At 42.3% G+C, this 23,064-nt stretch overlaps 1 protein-coding gene across 1 annotated transcript; it reads right to left on the bottom strand.

The window, feature by feature from the left end:
* Positions 1 to 16,144: 16,144 nt before the first annotated feature.
* On the bottom strand, positions 16,145 to 16,580 carry LOC132405166 (small ribosomal subunit protein eS27-like). Its single transcript, XM_059989864.1, has one exon. The coding sequence runs from the start codon at positions 16,557 to 16,559 to the stop codon at positions 16,401 to 16,403; it is 159 nt and encodes a 52-aa protein (XP_059845847.1). The 5' UTR covers positions 16,560 to 16,580; the 3' UTR covers positions 16,145 to 16,400.
* Between the last annotated feature and the right edge of the window lie 6,484 nt (positions 16,581 to 23,064).

Raw genomic sequence — 23,064 nt, 5'->3', positions numbered from 1 at the left:
TATATACAATTTCTCAACTTATATCCTTAAAAATTGTGACTCCTGGTACTAGACTGCACAGCCAGTGGATGCATTCTCACTGCAACTAGCCTGTCACATTTTTCTAAATTTTAGTGAATGTGGGCCTCGTTGATTTCATGCCACATTCAAGAAATTGGTCTGATGAATCCTTGTATACTCTTTATCTTTTCTTTCGTAAAGAGGCAAAAACTACAACAGTACATATTGATATTCAAAGAATCAAGGGATATGGGGAAGGCCACAGTGATGTCTCCTGATGATCCTTTGGTCTCAGTATCTGAAGATGATGTGCAGGCTGTCTTCATGAGAGTGAATCAAGTCCAGTTGAAGTACCTGGCTAGGTAATGAAGACACGTGCTGACCAACTGGCTGGTATGTTTATGGATATCTTTAACCTCTCGCTCCAGCTGTGTGTGGTACCCATCTGCATCCAGCTGGCTTCAGTCATACCGGTGCCCAAGAAGATCATGGTAACCAGTGGCACCAGTGGCAGTGAAGTGTTCTGAGAGGCTGGTGTTGAAGCATATCAACTCCTGTCTGAGTGGCAACTTGGATCCACCTACTTGGATTCACCTACCGAAGCAACAGATCCACAGCAGATGCCATTTCACTGGCTCTTCACTCAACCCTGGAACATCTGGATAGCAAAGATGCATACATCAGGATGCTCTTTATTGATTACAGCTCGGCGTTGAACACCATCATCCCCTCAAAACTAATCAGTAAACTCCAAGACCAGGGCCTCTATATCCTCCTTGTACAATTGGATCCTGGATTTCCTCACTTGTAGACCCCATCCCATTTGGATTGGCAAAAGCATCTCCTGCACAATTTCCATCAGCACAGGAGCACCCCTGGGGTGTGTACTTAGCCCCCTGCTCTACTCACTTTACACCTATGACTGTGTGGCTAAGCACAGCAGATGATACCACTGTTATGGTCTGTATCAAAGGGGTAATGAAGGAGGGAGATTGAAAACTTGGCTGAGTGGTGTAGTAACAACAACCTCTCACTCGATGTCAATAAGGCCAAGGATTTGATTGTATACTTTAGGAGAAGGAAATCAGAGGTCCATGAGCCAGTACGCATCGGAGGATCAGAGGTGGAGAGGGTCAGTAACTTTAAATTCCTGGGTGTCACTAGCTCAGAGGACTTGTCCTGGACCCATCACATGAATATTATTGGGAAGAAAGTACAACGGCACCTTTACTTCCTCAGAGGTCTGCGGAGGTTCGGTATACCTTCAAAAATCTTGGCAAACTTGCAGATGGATGGCAGAAAGTGTGCTGACTGGCTGCATTACAGCCTGGTATGGGAACACCAATGACTTTAAGCAGAAAATCCTACAAAAGGTAGTGGATTTGGCCCAGTACATCACAGGTAAAACCCTCCCAACCATTGACCACATCAACATGAAACGTTGACACAGAAAAGCAGTATCCTTCATCAAAAATCCTCACCACCCAAGACATGCTCTTTTCTTGCTGCTGCCCTCAGATAGAAGGTACAACAGCCTCAGGAAGAGCACCTCCAGGTTCAAGAACCGTTACTACTCCTCAACAATCAAGATCTTGAACAAAAGGGGATAGCTACACTCATTTAAGGACTTTGTTAGATTGTTATTTCATGTTTGCTATTTATTGCTAATTATTTATATCTGTATTTGCAGTTTGTTTACAGTTCCTGATGTTTACAGTTTATAGTTACTGTTCTATAGATTTGTTAAGTATGCCCAGAGAAAAAGAATCTCAGGGTTGTACATGGTGGTGTACATGTACTCTGATGATAATAAATTATACTTTGAACTTTGAGGTCCAAGAAAGTAGTACTGACAACCCTAACAACAGCGCAGGTCAAACTGTCCCGGGCCATCAGAGAGGCAAAGTGTGCACACACCCAGTGAATCCACGGTCACTTCCAAGACAGCGGCAACATGCGGCGCATGTGGAAGGGCATCCAGGACACCATCAACTACAGGACAACATCACCTGACTGTACGGGTGTTGCCTCCCTCCCAGATGCGCTGAACAACTTCTACACTTGTTTTGAGGTGGAAAATGATGTAGCGGCAAGGAAGTCCACCCCTCCTCCAAATGACCAGGTGCTGTGTCTCTCCGTGGCAGATGTGAGGAGAACCCTGTGCAGGGTCAACCCACGGAAGGCTGCTGGACCAGACAACATCCCTGGCAGAGTGCTCAGAGGATGTGCAGACCAGCTAGCAGATGTTCTCACTGACATCTTCAACATCTCCCTGAGCAATGCCATTGTTCCAATGTGCTTCAAAGCCGCTACCATCGTACCCATTCCAAAGAAGTCTTCAGTGTCCTGCCTCAATGACTACCGTACCGTTGCACTCACATCCATCAACATGAAGCGTTTCGAGAGGCTCGTCATGAGGCACATCAAGACCCTGCTGCCCCCTCACTGGACCCTCTGCAGTTCGCGCACCATCCCAACTGCTCAACAGGTGATGCCATTGCCACCACCCTCCACCTGGCCCTAACCCACCTGGACAAAAAAGACACATACGTTTGGATGCTGTTCATAGACTTCAGCTCAGCATTCAACACAATCATCCCTCAGAAACTGATGGAAAGCTGAGCCTACTGGGCCTGAACTCCTCCCTCTGCAACTGGATCCTAGACTTCCTGACTGGGAGACTTCAGTCAGTCCGGATCAGGAGCAGCATCTCCAACACCATCACACTGAGCACGGGATCTCCCCAGGGTTGCGTGCTCAGTCCACTGCTGTTCACTCTGCTGACCCACGACTGTGCAGCAACACACAGCTCGAACCATATCATCAAGTTCACCAATGACCGTAGTGGGTCTCATCAGCAAGAACGACGAGTCAGCTTACAGAGAGGAGGTCCAGCGGCTAACGGACTGGTGCAGAGCCAACAACCTGTCTCTGAATGTGAACAAAACAAAAGAGATGGTTGTTGACTTCAGGAGGGCATGGAGCGACCACTCTCTGCTGAACATCGACGGCTCCTCGGTAGAGATCATTAAGAGCACCAAATTTCTTGGTGTTCACCTGGCGGAGAATCTCACCTGGTCCCTCAACACCAGCTCCATAGCAAAGAAAGCCCAGCAACGTCTCTACTTTCTGCGAAGGCTGAGGAAAGTCCATTTCCCACACCTCATTCTCATCACATTCTACAGGGGTTGTATTGAGAGCATCCTGAGCAGCTGCGTCACTGCCTGGTTCGGAAATTGTACCATCTAGGATCGCAAGACCCTGCAGCAGATAATGAGGTCAGCTGAGAAGATCATCAGGGTCTCTCTTCCCACCATCACGGACATTTACACTACATGCTACATCCGCAAAGGAAACAGCATTATGAAGGACCCCACACACCCCTCGTATAAGCTCTTCTCCCTCCTGCCATCTGGGAAAAGGCACCAAAGCATTCGTGCTCTCACAACCAGACTATCTAACAGTTTCTTCCCCTAAACCATCACACTCCTCAATACCCAGAGCCTGGACTGACACCAACTTACAGCCCTCTACTGTGCCTATTGCCTTGTTTGTTATTTATTGTAATGCCTGCACTGTTTTGTGCAATTTATGCAGTCCTGGGTAGGTCTGAAGTCTAGTGTAGATTTTTTTCTGTGTTGTTTTTACCTAGTTCAGTGTAGTTTTTGTACTGTTTCATGTAGCACCATGGTCCTGAAAAACATTGTCTCATTTTTACTGTGTACTGTACCAGCAGTTATGGTCGAAATGACAATAAAAAGTGACTTGACTTGACTTGAAGATCGGCCACGATCTTGTTGAATCTTGAATTTTAATCCAGTTAATTTAAGAAGGGGAATTACAGATATGAATTCATCAAACCCTGTATAATAGGAATAAGACATCCTTTTTTTTAAACCAAAAACCTCTTGCAGTGAATGTCTAAATAATATTTTCCTTTTAAAATACTTAATACACTTGTATTGTTGTTTACCCACTTATTATGATTGTCCTTTCAAAAGCAATGAGTAGACAACCTGAACTCAAAATTTCCAGAATTCCCTCTGCTTCCCATGGAATTATGAGAAAAGACAGGTTCTGATCATAGAATCCAATTATAAAGTTGTTTGACAAATATAGAATATAGAACATGGATATGTGCCACACAGGAGCTAATACTTTGGCTCGCTATGTCTGTGTCGAGTATGTTGCCAACTTCAACTAATATCATGACCTTGCACATGGTCCCTATCTGTTCATGTTCTTTAAACATTAGTAGCATATCTGTTTCTATCATCTGTTCCTTCAGTGCATCCAGGCACCCACTGCTGTCTGCATAAAAATATGCCCCATGATATCCTGTAAATTTCCCCTTTTTTCATTAATGGGAATCCCATTCAATATTGTGGGAGCTAAAGTCACCCATTTAATAGCCCAGATGTTTTCATACATTTCCTTGATCTGTCTGCACATCTGTACCTCTAACCTTTGCACTCTCTGCTTGCCCCTATTTATCTTGCTGAACCTGGGGTTGACTACCACCATGAAACTGCCTGTCATAGTGATTTGCACCTTTCTTATTCCTGAGTTCTACCCAAATGGCCTCATAGATAATTCCGTCAAGATATTCAGCTATGACATTCTTTCTCCTTGGTATTGGAACTTGTCCCCCTTTTCTACATCCCTGTCTGCCACATCTGTGCCCTGGGTCACTGAGCTGCCTTTCCTAAACCATTTTTCTGCAGTGGCTTTAAGCTAATATTTTAATGTGCATATCTAGGCTCTAGGCGGATGCCTCATGGTAATGTAGCAGTTAGTGCAATTGCTTTACAGTGCCCACCATGGCTACGAGTTTCCTACAGGTTCTCCGATTTTCTCCAACATTCCAAAAGAAGTACAGGTCAGGGTTAGTAAATTGTGGGCTTGCTATGGTGACACTTGTGGCTGCCCCCAGCACAATCCTTGCTGATTTGATTTGCTGCAAATGACACATTTCACTGTATGTTTCAATGTCCATGAGATAACAAAGCTAATTTTTATCTTTAATATTCATTTTTTACCTTTTATACTCCTTTCAAGCCACTTCAGTCCTGTTCACTTCAAGTGCTTGGGTTAATACCTAAAATCCTTGGCTTTCCCTTTTTATATTGTAAATTTTATATTGTAAATTTTATGGATGAGCCGAGGGATTTACAAATGAACTTAAGTGTTAGTTAAACTAACATTGGTGAATGCATCACAGGGAAGTGTAAGATCAATGCTGAGGCTCTGAGAAAGATAAACTAGAATGTTTCCTAAACTGAAAGAGGAGAAGCTGCAGAGGAACAAATAGATGTGCATGCATACAGTTCACTTGTTGGATGCAGTCAAAATGATTAATAGAGTGCTGGCTTTCATCTCAAGGACTTTGGAATGCAAAACAGAGCGGGCATCATTAAATATACAGATAGATTTTTGTGGAGGCTGCATATGGAGAACTGCATTCAGCTTTTTTTTAAACTAAATCTCACCAAAGATGTAATAAGGAAAATACAGGAAACCTTGAGAAAACATACCTAAAAAGTTAGAAAAGTTTGGTAGGCCAGGCAACGGCAGTAGAGAGGGAAGAAGTCTATGGATCAGGTAGTTAAATCTGAAATATCAACACTGTTTTTTTCTCCACAATCTTGCTCATTCTGTTTTCGTATCAGGAAAGATACAATATCCTTGAGAAGGCCACAGCATAAATTTATTAGAATGTACTGCATAAGTTTGAAAGATTCTGAGGTCACGGTGTTCTAACATTAATAATGAATGGGATTTAATGGCACAGATAGAAGGTTAGGGAATCCAGAACAAGAGATTGTAATATTAACATAAAGGTCAGGCCATCTTGGAGTGAAGACAAGATGTTTATTTTCAATACAAGCGCATAATGGAAACATTCCACCTGGTGTTCTAGGCATTCTATCAATTCAAATTTTCAAGACTGGCTTCATGTATTATTTATATGTGGGTATGAATGGACAGAGGATGAATGATCATGAATGAAATTGACATACACCACTTAATGTATGATTATATTGTGAGACAAGATCAAGAGCAAAATGGCCAATCTATATTTCTGTGACTAATGACGGTGTGAACCATGTTCCAAACTTGTGTCCAAATCACAGCAGTTTTGAAACTGGAATGCTGTTAATTTTCATCAGGATATCCTTAAGTTGGAATAATTCACAAAGCAATGATGAAAGACAGATTTAGTGTTAATGCTTTTGAGTAGCTCTGCATCATTTCCTTTTATAATTTAAGAGCAAAGTACACTTAATGTAGACGTGAGTTAGTCCTTTATCAAAAGGATTATATTAAGATGTGCGATGACTAAAAGTGCCATCCTTCATGCTGGAACCATGGTTACAACCTTCTGGAGACATTTTGCACATTGATGGCATTTGGGTGTTTTGACGCGATACTTAAGAGAAATGGTAATGGATAACACTTTTATACACTGCAGTACATTTACTTTCTACATTTTGTTTTCATGAAAAGTCATGTGAAAGCATTCAAATGTTTTGTTTCCCCCACCTTTTAAAAAATAATGCATCTTAGTCTCATTAACATTCTTTTGGCAAGTAAATAGACATTTCATTCACTCTGACACATGACAACCCTGCTGAGAGCCACACCTGATTCAAACATTTGTATAGGGAAGGAGTGACTGTTATTTAGAATACAGTTCTTTGCAGATTTGGAGAGTTGATTTTGACTGCGTGACTGTCTGAATAGCCAAGGTTAGACAATCTAACCACTTATTGTACAACCAGCTTATCAACCACCTACCATTTGAGAGCTTTGAAAATAGAATGTTAGCAATACTAACCACGGTGATGGAATACACAGACTGAAACTTGTAGATGCCACAAAGTTTCACACAATACTTTAAAACATTTATTTCAAGGGCAGTGTTGTAATTTTTAGAGGGTTTTAAAGATTTCTTTTCAGTTTTAGAATATCATACTTCAAGCCCATGATGAAACACAAAATATATTGCTTGATTTTTCTGAATAATGTTGAATTTATCAAATGTATTCCAAATAAAATCTTAAGACTGATTTTAAAAGATTGCAGCATAATTCTAACATAAAAATAAAATGTTCGAAGAGACGGAAGTACTGATTTTTGTGTTGTGGAATACCATCGATTCTTAATTTTTTAATGGCTAATCAAAATATAACCGTCAGAGGCTTTCTGAACTTGCTTGCTTTGGGAAGGTGGATGGGTGCATTTGTTAGCTCTAAACTTAGCCTCTAGTTATTGCATTCAGTAACCTTCAGGGGCGCAACATTGAAGAAAGGAGCAAACCATTGGTCCGGATTTTCCCAAGAAATTCTGTTGTGTATTGGTAAGCTTGGGATATTCATGAATGTTAGCACAAATATGGAGGCTGAATTCCCAGAGGAACAAGGTGGAGTTTCGGAGACCGTGCTCCGCTGCTGGCAACCAGAGTGATGTGTGAACTTCCTGAACTTCCTCAGCAGCAATTGTGCTTTCTGAACTGGTTACCCTGGTGCAGAAACTGCACTTTTATACACTTCAATGGAAAGGAAGGTTGCAAGATATTAATTAAGTGCTTTAAGGGTTACTGTGGTAACACAATTTCTCTCTCTCTCTACAGAAGTTGCATATTACCTAATTGCCAGTCACTGTGATTAGCACAACACTATTAGCATTGCAAGATAGTGTTAAAGGCTTACTTTTTTTCTGACACTGAGTTAATTGAAGATGGCAGCTGTATAGTTGAAAAGGACTCAGGAAACCTTTCAGTTGCAATGCATGCAGATACTTGCTGATAACACTGCAGGACAAACTTTGTAAGTGGCACTGAAAACTGCTTTTATTGCAGCACAGAGCTCAGTCAAGGTTCCCCCTGAGCATGGTTCAAAGACAGAACTATCATCATTCTCATTAATACATTAGTTTATGACTTGGACATGTGGGGACATGGCAAGCTGCAGATTCCCTTTCATGGATAGACATCCTGACTTAGAAGTATGTTGGCATTCCTTCTGTTGCTGGTCTCAATCCTGGAACTCCTTCCTCAGCAGAAATATGGGAATACCGTCACCAGCTGTTCAAGATGGCGGCTCTCCACTACCTCTTCAAAAATGATTAATGTCGAGCAATAAATGCTGTAATTTCAGCAGTGTCAAGAGCACACAAACAAAATAAAATCTGTCAATGTACAAATCAGAAAATGGGGAAGTGATGACTTGATTTCATCTCCCTACTTTCTTAGTGTGGAGCTTTATACACCAACTGCATTGTTTCTTAAAAATGATCAAATGCAATTCATTTATGTAATTTAACTATTTACTTACTGTAATTCACGGGGGTTTTTCTATTATTATGTATGCAATGTACTGCTGCCACAAAGTCAACAGGTTTCATGACATTTTTCCAGTGATATTAAAGCTGATTCTGACTCTCAAGACTGAGAACATGAGGTGAAGAGACCAGGAAAGTGAGTGCACATGTTGGGGAACAGTTCAGTGTTAAGGTGAATGAAACTGAGTGAAATTATCACCCCATCTCTTTTGTATATGGATATTTCATGTCCACATCAGTGCTTCTACAATGTCTTTTGTTTTCCTTTGACATAGGCTTCCCTCCATTATAGTTAAAATGTGATACAACTGTGTCTGTTCCATTTCTCAGACCTCCAATCTCCTTCAGCTCACTAACCTCCGCATCCTGTGCAATTTCTGCCATTTCAACAGGTAATGACTACCAGCAACATTTTCCCTTTGCTTTTCTTTCAACATTCCAAAGGGACTCTTCCCTTTGTAATTCCACAAGAGTATAAGCTATAGATTCATAGAGTCATAGAACACAACAGCACAGAAACAGGCCACTTGTCTCATTTAGTCTGTTCCTAGCCCCATTAATCTGCATGTGGAGCATAGCCCCCCCCCACATCACTCATCAATGTATCATTCCAAATTTCTCTTTAATGTTACCATTATACTCCTATCAAAGAGCAGAATTAGACCATTTGGCTCATTGAGCTTGTTCTACCACTCAATCATGGCCATTTTGTTTTCTTTTCACAACCATATTCTCCTGCCTTCTCCCTGCATCCTTAACTCCCTTACCAATCATTGCCTTCAATACACCAAATGACTTGGCCTCCATAGTCTCTATGGCAATGAATTCCACAGATTCATCACTGTTTGGTTGAAGAAATTTGTTCTCATTTAGATGCTATACCCTTGGATCCTTGATCTCCTACTAATGAAAACATTTTCTCCATGTCCTCTCTAGGCCTTTCAGTATCTGGTAGCTTGTAATGGAATCCTCCTTCATTCTTCCAAATTTTCTGGTTCACTTCCATTTCAGATAATATTCTCACCCCTTAAAGTACTTTCCCATATAACTGTAGGAGTTGTCCTTATCTTCTCACTGTGCACAACCCAAAACTGGGACTTCTCTCAGTTTAGTGTAGTGCATTCAGTGCTCAGGATGTGGTCGCCTCGCAAATTGTACGATTGCTTTCCAGAACATACTTGTTCAAGGGTGACCTTAAGCTTGCACGTCTTTGTTGTAGGCTTCTTTTAGCCAACAAAATCTACTGTCAGCTCAAGGATCAATGTCTCCTCTTCCAGTTTGGCATACATAATTTTTCTGGACTCAGCACTGAATTCAATAATTCCACAGAGCCAACTTTTCCAGTAACGTTGGAACTCACCAGCTCGGTTCCATATGCAGGAAATCCACTCGGCTTGATTCTCAGTTTGGTAGGAACAGGTTTAGTGTTTCATGTTGATGACCACTTCTGGAGGTAGAGATTATTGACCTGTGCCAGTAGCTTTGATTCTTTCTCCTTGGATGCCTTGTCATTGGGTTGCTGAATTTTTGACTTTTGTTGATTTGCTTTTGAGTTCTAAAGTCTGCAGATATTTGATTTTTAGACACAGTCCAATAATGATTCAGCTCAGTTTTACTCTCTTCATAAAAGCTGCTATTTCTTCAGCATTTTCCTTTATGTCAGATTTCCAGCAATTACTATGTGTCTCATGCTTCCAGAAGCTGCTTTTTTCTCACCTTTCCTTTCTTGACTTAACTTTCACAAGAAACATTTGCTGCCATTAACCCCCCCCCCCCCACAATACTCTTTAATTTGCTCTGATGAAGGGTCTTGGCCCAAAATGTCAACTGTTCACTTCTCTCCAAAGATGCTGCCTGACCTGCTGATTTTCTCCAACATTTTGTGTGTGTGTTACTCAAGATTTCCAACATCTGCAGAATCTCTTGTGTCATACTTTTTACTTTGGCGATGTAGTGTGCCCTTAGCTCTGCCTGAGCACTTACAGGCGTTCCTTTACTTTCCTCAACCCTCGTAATTTTTTTTTGCAAGTTTAAACAGAACTACCTTCTAACTTGCCAGTTTCTGATGAAAAATCATTGGCATGAAATATTCTTTCTCTTTTGACGCTGCCTGATCTGTTGTTCATTTGCAATACGTTCTGTATTACTCTATAATTCTTCAGTTGGTTACATATCTACAAACATGCTCTCTACCAGAAGAATATGATGTACATGTCTGAAATATCAAACAGTTTCTTGTAATTTTTTTTACAGGAAAACATTTTAAGTTGCTTTTATATGTCCCAGCTCCATATAGGTCCACAGATATTACCAGCACAAGGCACCGGGAAGTGCACCCTTGTCAATTTGGGAAGTTGTCTGTAAGTAAGGTTGGGAAAGACACCATAGTTATGTAGTTGATTAAGCAAAACAGGTGGACAGATTTCATGTGATGGAGCAAGGTACAAGCACCTGGGCTTGTGGAACGGACTGGTTGAGTAATGGTAGCAGTGAGGAGTCCAGTAGATTTGCCTCTGATTGTTTACTAGATTCTCCTTCTTTCCAACAAAACAAGCTGATAGAAAGGGAATACCAATAAATTCCAATCTTTAGATTATTGAAAACTACAATTACCATGTCCTCCTGAACAAGAGTGACTATCACAATTCAGAAATGGTGAGTACCTGTATAGAACTTTCAGGGCATAAGCTTCATTGCTTTCAAATGGTATCATTGATTTTACATGAAAGCAGTAAGTTCCTGGTCAAAAAACTGAGCAACTACATGTTTACATCCTTGTGGGTAGGTTTGCTCGAGCCGTTAGGAGGGTTTAAGCTAATTTGGCAGGGGGATGGGAATCAGAGTGATAGGGCCGAGGATGGGTCAGTTGGGCTACAACAAGATGCAGTGTGAAATGAGACTGTGAGGAGAGGCAGGCAGATGATAGGGCAAAATTGCAGTCAGTGGGATGACTTGAAGTATAACGAGGGGTAAAATTGAAAAGAGTAATGAATGTAGGACTGAAGGTGTTATATTTGAATGCACACAGTATACGGAATAAGGTAGGTGATCTTGTAGCACAGTTAGAGATTGATAGGTGTGACGTTGTGGGCATCACTGAGTTGTGGCTGAAAGAAGATCACAGTAGGGAGCTTAACATCTAAGGATACACATTGTATTGAAAGGATAGGCAGGTAGGCAGAGGTGGTGGCTCTGTTGGTTAAAAAAATGAATCAAATCCTTAAAAAGAGGATTGGAAAATGTAGAATCCTTGTGAGTAGTTAAGAAACTGCAAGGGTAAAAAGACCTTGACTGACGAGAGGTACATAATTAGACCATCTTCCAACAGTGTCAGGATGCGGGCTACAAATTACAACAGGAGATACAAAAGGCATGTAAAAAGGGCAATTTTGCAATAGTCATGGGGAATTTCAATGTGTAAGTTGGTTGGAAAAATCAGGTTGGTGCTGGATCCCAAAAGAGGGACTTTGTAGAATGCCAACAAGATGGCTCTTTAGGGCAGCTTGAGGCTGAGCTCACTAGTAAGACAGCAATTCTAGATTCAATATTACGTAATGACCCAGGTTTGATTAGGGAGCCAGATAAAGGAACCCACAGGAGGCAGTGATCATAACATGATGGAATTCATCCTGCAGTTTGGACGGAGAAGCGAAAATCAAGTGTAGCAGTACTATAGTGGAGTAAAGGGAATTACAGAGGCATGAGAGAGGAGCTAGCCAAAGTTAATTGGATGGAGACACTAGCAGGGATGACGGCAGTACAGAAATGGCTGCAGTTTCTAGGAGCAATTTGGAAGATGCAGGAAAGATACATCCCAATGATAAAGAAGTATTCTATAGGTAGGATGAGGCAACCATGCCTGACAAGGGAAGTCAAAGACAGCATAAGAGCAAATGAGAGGGTATATAATATGGCATGGAAGTTTGTTATTCAGATGTTTGTTATTCAACCTTTGCTTCTCCACAATTGATGCCAAATGTCTGAGAACCTGGTTGTGCCTCCATGTGTATCTTCCTTGAATGAGGCTTACTTTGCAAGTAGGGATTACTTTTCCATCCACCTTGTTGTAATGTGAGTATTATTAAAAGTAAGTTAATACTAATCGGGAAGCTGTTGGTAGCAAGAGGCGGGATCCGGGGTTGGTGGGGTCTTTACTTCCACTCGTTTTACTCCCAGTATGTATTGTGTACAGTTCCTCCACCCAGGCCGCACGAGGTACCTGGAAGCCTCTGTTTTGTAAATATCATTTGCCGTCCCAGATAAAGCTGCTCTTTTGGCCATCAAGTTGTCGAGTGGTCTTTTTGTAAAATAGAAGTTACCACATATTTTTGGTGACAAGGTAAACTGGTTTTGTGGATGGGTTGGCCCTGTTTTCGATCAGGAGCTGTGAGCGGGCGAGGAGCCTTGTGTTCGGAACGGTTGGTGTGTTCGACGAGCAAATCGAGGAGTGGCCGGAGTACGAGGAAAGGTTGGGCCACTTTTTCTGTGCTAATGGAATTACTGAGGAGGCTAAGAATCGTTCTATTCTCCTGAGTGTGTGTGGGGCAAAGACGTACAAGCTGATACGGAACTTTGCTACACCGCGGAAACTGGGAGAAATTCCATATGACGAACTGGTCAAGCTCGTGGGGAACTACCACAATCTGAAGCCTTCAGTGATAGTTCAACGGTTCAAGTTTCACAGCCATGTCCGGAAGCCAGGTCAGTCTGTGGGTGATTTTGTGGCCGAGCTTCGGCAGCTGTCGGAGCATTGCTATTTCAGAGCCGTGTTTGATGACATGCTCCGTGATAGATTAGTATGCAGCATTAATAATGACGCCGTACAACACCGCTTGTTGGGGGAAACCCCACCGTTGACTTCCAAGCCAGCCCTAGAGATTGCCCAAGGCATGGAGTTGGCTGCTAATAATGCCAAGGATATACAGAAAGGATACGGGGGGTCGCAGTCGATGGCAGTCAGGAAGTCAGGAGGGAGACGAGTAGACAGGAAAAGCAGGTGAAATGTTTTCGATGTGGAGGAACACACTATACAATTGTTTGTAAATTCAAAGATGCTCTTTGCTATGCTTGTAGCAAGAAGGAAAATTTAGCTAAAAAGTGCAGGAGCATAAAGGATAAGTTTAAGCCTGGGCAGCGGAAAGCTCAACAGGCTCAGGCAGCTGCACACCACCTAGGAGAAGCAGACGAGGAGGCAGTGTATGTCTACAACATGTTTGGGCTGGAAACGGATGAGAGACCACCTGAACCATATTATGCCACAGTCACTGTCAAGGGAAAGGACATTAAGTTCGAGATTGATTCTGGGGCTTCTGCATCGGTCATTAGTGAAGAGACCTACAGGAGGACATGGGGATCCAACCTGCCTCCCATCAGACCATCTAAGCTCCAACTCAGGACCTATACGGGGCAGCCCATACCTCACTTAGGGGTGTTATATGTGGATATTTTGTTCGGGGGCCAGAAGGCTGAAGCCAGGCTGGTGATAGCTAAGGGCAGTGGGCCCAGTCTTTTGGGCCATGATTGGCTTCGCAAAATCCTGCTCAACTGGCATGTGAAGCCAGTTATAACAGCAGCAAATGGTGTACCCGCAGACGCTGTAAGAACAGAGCCTCCAGGACCACCAGACAAGCATTCAGAAAGCACTCTAAGAGATTTGACAAAGAAAATAGAATTTTCTGGAGGCGGTGGCCCCCTGGGAACCCATGTGGTGCCTTTTAACTCTACGCTGAGTGGAAGATTCCTTGGCCTGAGTATTCGTGGTATTGAAGAGAATAGCCATTCAAGAAAAGAGAAGCTGCTCCAGGAGAATGAATGTTTCATCAAAATCAATGACTGATTTAACAGACAAGACCTTTGTTCAAGCCCAAGAGGTTTTCCGAAACGCATTGCGATTTCCTGCTGCTGAACTCCAGATAGTTCCAAGGAACTCTATGAAAAATTTGCAATTGGGTCTATTCTGAGCCATAGTCGTGACGATAACCAAAGTTCCTTCTTCAGTGCGTTCCAAGCTAGGTGACAAACCTGCAGATGCTGTTTATCCCATTAATGCTGAGAATAGCTTGCCACCGATTTTAAAGAAGCTCAGTAGTCCAAAACAGTTAAGGAGCAATGACCACTTCATGCATACCAGGAAAGCAGATCCACCAGTGACTTTGCTAGAGGGAGAGACACTGGCAGAGGGGGCAGAGTCCCCTGAAGAGGATGGACATTCTCATGCGGACACACAGACCCCTCTCGTGTCCCCAACAGTAGATCCACCCAAAACATCCTCACCAGCAGTGCCTGCTGGGTCACTGGGGGTAGTGCGTAGATCACAGTGCCCTCACAAACCTCCTGACAGACTGAATCTTTGATTGGATAGTATCTTTTGTTGTTAGATTGAATGTTGAATTTGCCATGTTTTTTGTAGGTGTTTTTGTATTGGTTACCTGTTGCTAATGATACCACTGTTTTTATTTCCCAGTTCTATATTTGCGGAATGTTGGATTTTAAAGGGGGAGAAGTGTTGTAATGTGAGTATTATTAAAAGTAAGTTAATACTAATCGGGAAGTTGTGATAGCAAGAGGCGGGATCCGGGGTTGGCGGGGTCTTTACTTCCACTCTTTTTACTCCCAGTATGCATTGTATATAGTTCCACCACCCATGCCGCACGAGGTACCTGGAAGCCTCTGTGTTGTAAATATCATTTGCTGTCCCAGATAAAGCTGCTCTTTTAGCCATCAAGTTGTCGAGCGGTCTTTTTTGTAAAGTAGAGGTTACCACACAGATGGAACTTGTAGTCAACCAGCCTTCCCTTAACTATAGAGGTGCTCCGAGACTTCTTTGTTTTAATCGTCATTTGGGCCCATTTGATGATTGAATGGAGTTTTTCAAGCAACTGTTTGGTACATGGGATGGTAGTTATCAGGATGGTTAAATCATCCATAAAGGCCCAGATTAGTGGTGGTCGTAGTCCTGACTTCAGTCATTCTCCTCCTACTACCCATTTTGAAGCTCTAATGGTACTTCCATTGCATTGGTAAAGGCCAGCGGAGAGATAGTGCAACCTGCCAAAATGCCTATCTCCACAGGCTGTCAGGCTGTGTTGTACTCTGCAGGTATCAATGAGATCTGGAGATTTCAAAAGTAGGCTTGGACCAGGGTTGTAACACATTCTGGTACACGGAGAATCCAAATGAAGACCACAGGAGGTTCTGTGAGACCGACCCAAAGGTATTGGCTAGGTGGAAGAACAAGAGAAGGTAGTCTCTTCCTTCCTTTTTAGCAGTTTGCATTTGATGCCAAATTATACTTGTGTGTTCCAAGAAGCCAGAGAAACCCAGCATCCCTGCCTTCTGCAAATGTGTGTCGATGAAGTTATTTTTCTCCAGGTAAACTGATAACCTTTGTACTGTGACACTGAAGAATATTTTCCCTTCAACTTTTAATAGATTTATTTGCCAAAACTGTCCAATTTCTGAGGAATGCTTTTCTTTAGGAATTAGAATTCCTTTAGCCTTATGCCATGCTGTAGAAATAAGTTTATTCTTCCACACCACCTTCATCTGTTTCCGTAAGAAGTTCAGGACTCCTGGTGCATTTTTGTAGTGTTTGTACAGAACTCCATTTGGTCCTAGTGCTGATGCAGCCCTCGCTTGCTTTACTATTTTTAGTATCTCACTATATCTGGGGGGACTGATGTCAAACTGATGATGTGGAGGGTGGATGTGTGGCATATCTGAAGGTATGACGATGTGTTCAGCTCTCAAGCTGTCTGAGTACGTCAGCTTCAGATGATCTTCCAACTCCTCCTCTGATATCTTTTTTTTTACATCACGTCATTTTATTTGACATTTCTAACAAAGAACTCAATACCAGCAAGAGGATCGGAAGTCTACATAAAGCAGATGAGCCAAGGCCACAGCACAGTGGCACAAGTCCTCCTACTTCAGCAGTGACACTCCCAGGCTGATGCCCGGATGCCAACAAAGTAAAGCAATGTTGCTCCGGATCCCAATACCCAGCTCTGGAAGTGGCCCAGCCTACCCATCCTCCTCCTCAAATGGAAATTTTCACTTCAGTGTTGCTTTCTCCGGAACGAACAGCCTTCTGTTAGCCTTGCTTTTCCTCCTGTAGGCTGACAGAGAACAGTCGAACATCCCACACACAACACTACAGTCTGGGCGTGGCTGAAAACAGTGGTGATTTTGTAGCAGCCAGGGCACTTGACATCCATGAAATAGGAATTTGGGCTCTGGAGTTTTGTTCCTCTACTCTGTGAAAATGCTTTTCATGAACTTGTTGTGGTCCTTGTAGAATCATGTCTGAGTGTGTGCTTTCTTCTTTCTTCAAAGCTTGAGGTTTTCTGCCCTCCTTAGAGTCAACAGTCTCTGCCTGTAGGATGTTGATTCCTTCACTTTCCTCCTTGGTTAATTTTCTCCACTGTTTCTTCAGTTACCATCTCTCCTTAATGAGGCCCTCTATCTCCATTTGTCTTCTTGATTTAGGCTGTGCAGGCAGTATTGTCTTAATTATTTCCCCCACTCCAAATCTTTCTGCTCCGTAGTTGTATATGAGGTCACCCATCCTCCCAATTCTCTTCTCAGCTGTGTCCTTTAGACTACTGGGGCATCTGCATAGATCTTCGTCGAGTGTTGCCCACTCTTTCTAGTTGCAGGTTTTTGGCCATTTCACGCGTGGCTTTTTCACCTGCAGCTTCCTTTCTGCTGGCTGGCTTTGTCTTTCCTTTGGACTGTTTTCTAAACAGTGAGAAAATTCACAAATCAGAAGTGCAAAGGAACTTGAGAGTCCTCGTGCAGGAATCCCTAAAGGCTAATTTGCAGGTTGAGTTGGTGGTAAGGAAGGCAAATGCACTGTTAGCAGTTCACTTCGAGAGGACTAGGACACAAGAGCAAAGGTGTAATGCTGAGGCTTTATAAGGCATTGGTCAGACTGCTCTTGGAGTATTGTATGTCCTTTATCTACAATAATATGTACTGACCAAGGAGAAGCTCCAGAGAATGATCGCTAGAATGAAAGGGTTAACATACAAGGCGCGGTTAATGGCTCTGTACTTGTTCAGTTCTGTTCAGTTCTGTTCAGTTCAGTTTCAGTTTATTGTCATTTAGAAACCACAAATGCAATGCAGTTAAAAAATGAGACAACGTTCCTCCAGAATGATATCACAAAAGCATATGACAAAACAGACTACACCAGAAAATCCACATAATGTTTGGCAATCCCCAATCTAGAGTCCGGAGAGGCTGCTGAGTATTAATATTGTGCTACCATCTTAGCGCATATCCTGGAAAGGAGCTCCAAACCCACCAGACAAAACAAGACCAAAAGCTAAAGCTACAAGACCTGCACAAAACCACATAGTTACAACAGTGCAAACAATAGCATAATTGATAAATAAACAGACCATAGGCACTGTAGAAATAGTCCAAAGATGTTAAAAGACTATAAGTTTGAAAGAAACCACCACACAGTTTCCACAAGTCCTCAGGGTCCCGATAGACACGTCATCCCATGCAGGCGGCAGAAGGGAATACCCTCACTATGGACTTCCACAGCGCCACTGGACTCAACCTCAGCCTCGCAGACACAGCACACAGTGAAAGCACCCTGACCACAGCGGACTCCAAGTCCATCGAACCTCCGAGCCTCCAACCATTCCCTCTGGCACAGCTTCTCCGAGCACCATCCTCTGCTGAGCGTAGTAAGACGGCCCCGCCAACAGCTACCGGCAACGCAACCCTGAGGACTGGGGGCCTGTTCTTCCCAGCAGAGTCCCGGACCTCACAGCAGCAGCAGCAACGAAGAAGGTCTTCCTGGAGATTTCCAGATGTTCCTCTGTGCTCCCACGTCCGTTTTTCATCCGATTATGAATGCGCACGGCACCCCGCTTAACAAATAACGGATATCAGCTCTGGAGTGGCTGCTGCAAGATGCGTCGTGCCACCATTTTGGCACTTTGGACATAAACTCTTGCTTGTGTTTATAAGGGTGGAGGGGGGAGGAATCTCATTGAAACTTATTGAATATTGAAAGGCTTAGGTAGAGAGGATGTGGAGTCTATACAGGGAGAGTCAATGACCAAAGGGCACAGCCTCAGAACAGAGGGACATCCATTTAGAACAGAGATGAGGAAATATTCCTTTAGCCTCAGCATGGTGAAGCTGTGAAATTCTTTGTCACGGATGGTTGTGAAGACTAAGTTAGTGGGTGTACTTAAGGTGGAGATTGATAAGTTTTTGATTAATCAGGATGTCAAATATTATGGGGAGAAATTAGGAGAATGGGGCTGAGAGGGACAATAGATCAGCCCAGACTGACTGGCAGAGCAGATCAGATGGGCCAAATGGCCTAATTCTTATTTCCTTTAAAATAGTTGTGAAAACTAACTTGGTTCACATTGCCATGCATGTGTGTATGATAGATCTCCTTCTTTGGGAAAGTGATCACATCATCAACAGCTTACTGCGATAATGACAGAGTTCTGCACTGAGAAAGCTATTGCCTTTCAGGTTATAAACCAAGGAGCCCATTTTGAAGAAGAGCAGTGGATAGGCCCCAGTGAGCTGGTCTACATTTATTCCTCAAATGGCAATGAAAGTTCAGTCCTGATAAAGGGTCTCGGCCCGAAATGTTGACTTTTTACTCTTTTCCATAGATGCTTCCTGACCTGCTGAGTTCTTGCAGCAGGAAGACCTGTATGTGTTGCAATAACAATAAGTTGCCTGTTTTTATTCACATTTCATTTCACTGGTGCCTGCAATGTGTAATTTCACTCCAGTGTTTGCTATGTTATGCCACCATTTCAAAAGTACTTAATTGGCTATAAAACTTTTTGGGGATGCCTTGGTCTCATCATATTCATGGAGTACTTCCTTCCCATTCTTTGAGCAGAGATACGAAGGTCTACAGATATTGTCATCTCTGGCACTGGAATAAGTGCCCTCGTCATTGAATTGCTCAGGGATACGGTTGGAGAAGAAGCACGGTAATGTTATTAGTAGACAGAGTACTAACACCATTGTACTCGAGGAGCTGAACATTAACAACGTCTCCACCACAATATGCAATTTGTAGAAATTAGGTGAATGCAAACTTTTTCCTCAGTCCTCACGCTTAACTAGGTCATCTGAAAGGTCCATTTCATAAGATGTAGTACAGACATGATATCAACAATTCTTTAAATGAAATTCAGATAATAAGATGAAGAACTAAATCTCATACAACTCATATTGTTCCAGTTTCAATTAATTACTTTGGAAGCATTTCATGGGTTATATGTGGCCTTAAATACAGAAAGGCAACAAAACAAAAACTTACTGTATATTGGGAGGTAAATGTCTGTCAGAATTTTGAAATGCTGGTCTTCTGTGGAATTCTTTAACACCACCCATACAGACAGAGTAACGACTGGAAACTTGCTGCCCTGTGGTTGCAGTACTCAGCCAATACTCAGTGAATGGAAATCCAGAGTATATGGGACAGCAATTCTGTTGGAAAAAACTGAGTGGATCAGGTGGCAGATTTTCAACTTTATTGCTGGAAACCCTGCATCAGGAATGAGAGGTGAGAAGGAAGACAGCCAGTATAAAGAGAAGAAGGGGAGGAGTGAGGCAAGTGCCAGTAGGAGAATGGTAAAATGAAGAGGGGTGAAGGATGAGAGCAGGTAGAAGAGGGGGAGGAGGAGATGGGAGACAGAGGCTGATGGATGATAAGTGATATCCACAAGGAAACAAGGAACAAGTGGGTGAACGTGGAGACAGCTGCTGGAGGATGATAAGCAAGAACACAAAAGCTACAATTGCTGAAATCTGATTAGTAAGAGAGGTTTAATGGGAATCTTTAGGAAAGAAGTAGGCAGATGGAATCAGATGGGGGAAGGGGGGATCCAGTGTGCGGAATGTGTGAATAGTCGAAGGGTTTAACCAGGAGGAAAAGGGAATGAAAATGCATCTTAGAGGCTGGGGGATGAGGAATTGGCTTATGGCCGTGGGCAGACAGGACAAAGTGGGAAAATCAGAGGCTGGGGGATGAGGGAGTGGCTTTTGGCTGTGGGCAGACAGGACAGTGTGGGAAAATTAGATGCTGGGGGATGAGGGAGTGGCTTTTGGCTGTGGGCAGACAGGACAGTGTGGGAAAATTAGATGCTGGGGGATGAGGGAGTGGCTTTTGACCGTGGGCAGACAGGACAGTGTGGGAAAGGGAAGGGGAGATGAAGTGGCATGCAACTGGGACCTTGTGATGCACTTTACGGACTAAGTGCAGACGCAGTGCAATTCTATTTCCTAGTCTGTGCTTGGTCTTGTCGAAATAGAGGGGACCGCACTGGGAGCACTGAATGCAGCAGACAAGATTGAAAGAAGTGCAGGAGAACCTTTGCCTCTCTAATCACCTTGTCTCACCCCACCCTTCTCCTCTTTCCACTGGACATCATTCCTCTCCCCTCTCAGGCCTGATGCAGGATTTCAGCCCAAACTGTTGACAGTTCCTTTCCTCTGCTGGAGGCTGCTTGTCCTGCTGAGTTCCTCCAACACTTTTTCTGATGCTTCAGATACCAGCATCTGCCATCTCCTGTGTCTCTAGAATACACATTTAACTCCCAGGATTAAAATCCAGATCAACAACTCTGTAGCTTACTGGTGAGAGTTTTGCCTCTGTGCCAAATTGATACTATTGTAACTGCAGTTGAGATGAAAGAATCAGTTCTCAATTTCCTATTTCCATCAACTGATTGTTTATGTACAAAACTCTCGGAACCAAAATTGATATTGAAAGACCTTTTTGATAGATAAATCAGTCACAATATCCAGAAATGCTGACAGGCATTTTGAATGTTAATACATTCTTGGGTACGTTCGCTGCCACCGTTTATAGTTGCTATCATTACCACTTATATTTTCTTAACACGTGGGACTTGTTTAATGAGTCAGCAAGTACTTTAATATACATTTGGCAGAGCAGTAATTTGTGCAAACAAGTTTTTTTTCAGTATTCCATTTTAAGTAGCTTTCTCAGTATGTTTATTTTTTCCATGTTCTACACATACACGCAATCTTGCCTTGTTCTATGAAGATTTATTTTTCTTTTTGTTATTGAGGTTGGAAAACGTCTGTGTCAGTCTAGAATTATGTTGTTTAATTAGATATAAGTAATATTTATGAAGAAGAAAATGCAGAACAAAATTTCAAGTTTTGTTACTGATTCTCCTTCTCCCAGACACCTTTGAATGTTTTCACAACCAGATAACAATTCTGTCAGTTTGTATGTTATTAAGAGGCACTAGTCAAGAAATTAGAATGAAGAATGCAAATCACAGGTGGCTAAAAAGAAGAACGATCACTCTTGCTTGAGTAGCATGTGTCTGGCTTTTAAAACCAGTGGCTAAGATATTGGAATGTCTGTAACTGTAAATATAAAATATATTTGAGAATATTCTCCAAAGAAAAATTATCTTTTTTAACAAAAGTCAGAAATATTACTTGAAGATTTATCAATTCTTCTTGTCTTTATACTGAACTTGATGATTAACTTGACACCTTAATTTTTCTTATAATATATTTTAGATTTTCACCACATTTTCTTACTATAAATGGGTTAGCAGCGGAGTGAAATACAGTCTGCTACAATCAATCCACCACCAATCCACCAGAACTTTAATTGTTGTCTAGAATTATTTTTTGGCCATCGATTAACACATTCAAGAACCCCAATGCCTCATGGGCAGCAGATGTCTTAGAAGAATGGAAATGATGCTTATGATGCTTAAAAACTCGTCCCCTTAACTTTTAAAGACAGGAAACTTAAAAGGTAGATCGACAGATCAAGAAATCAGAGGTTCATTTAAGAATCTTATACCAGTTGGACGGATGCTATCCTTGAGCCTAGTGGCACTTGCATCTTATTGTTTGCTCATACAGAACATTCTCTGGAACTGTAACACTATATTCTGCATTCTGTTTTTATTTTCCTGTTTGTACTTATGCATTGAATAAGCTGTCTGGAGGGCAGAGAAACAAAACCTTATTACTGTATCGTGGGACAGGTGACAATAATAAACCAATTACCAGCTACCAGGTAAAAGTCTACTCCTACTCCATTACTAGGTCAACACCACAGAACTGCAACAGATGGAGTAGCTTAATTGCAAATATTAATGGTATTATGAGGGGCCCGCTGCATGTTGTGATGACAGGAAAGAGTGAAATAAAGGGTAGCCTGAGAGATTTTGAACATCAGAAAGTGGAAAAAGCTGAGATATGTTAATTGTCTCAGAATGCTACTATGCATTTACATTCCTTAATTATTTATTTGATGCAAGACTTTAATTTACAAACAGTTAAAAATATTTCAGTACCTCCAACAGAATGAAAGCGGCCAATCTTTTTGGCAAATCTGCAACTTCAATTGCTGTAACCTTTTCAACATCCCTGTGGTCAAAAGCACAATTTTGTATTTGTGTCTTACTGATTTTTATTGATGCACCTTAGAAAGCTTCCGATTTGGATGCATATTGGTGTGGTTTGGCAACTGATCTGCACGTGACTGCAAGAAGCTGCGAAGAGTAGTGTGCACAGCTCAGCACATCACAGGAACGCGCCTCCATCTGTGGATTCTGTCTATACCGCTCGCCGCCTCAGGAAAGCGGCCGGCACAATCAAAGTCTCCACTAACTCTGAACATTGTCTCTTCTCCCATCTTCCATGGTGCAGAAGTTACAGAAGCGT

The sequence above is a fragment of the Hypanus sabinus genome, chromosome 15 (assembly GCF_030144855.1).
Source record: "Hypanus sabinus isolate sHypSab1 chromosome 15, sHypSab1.hap1, whole genome shotgun sequence".
NCBI classification, from domain to species: Eukaryota; Metazoa; Chordata; class Chondrichthyes; order Myliobatiformes; family Dasyatidae; genus Hypanus; species Hypanus sabinus.
Note: the sequence above shows the minus strand (reverse complement) of the source record. Positions and strands in the feature narration are given on the sequence as shown.

Coding starts and splice junctions, on each gene's coding strand:
- LOC132405166 (XM_059989864.1), bottom strand. CDS start 16,559: ATGGATGTCAAGTGCCCTGGCTGCTACAAAATCACCACTGTTTTCAGC.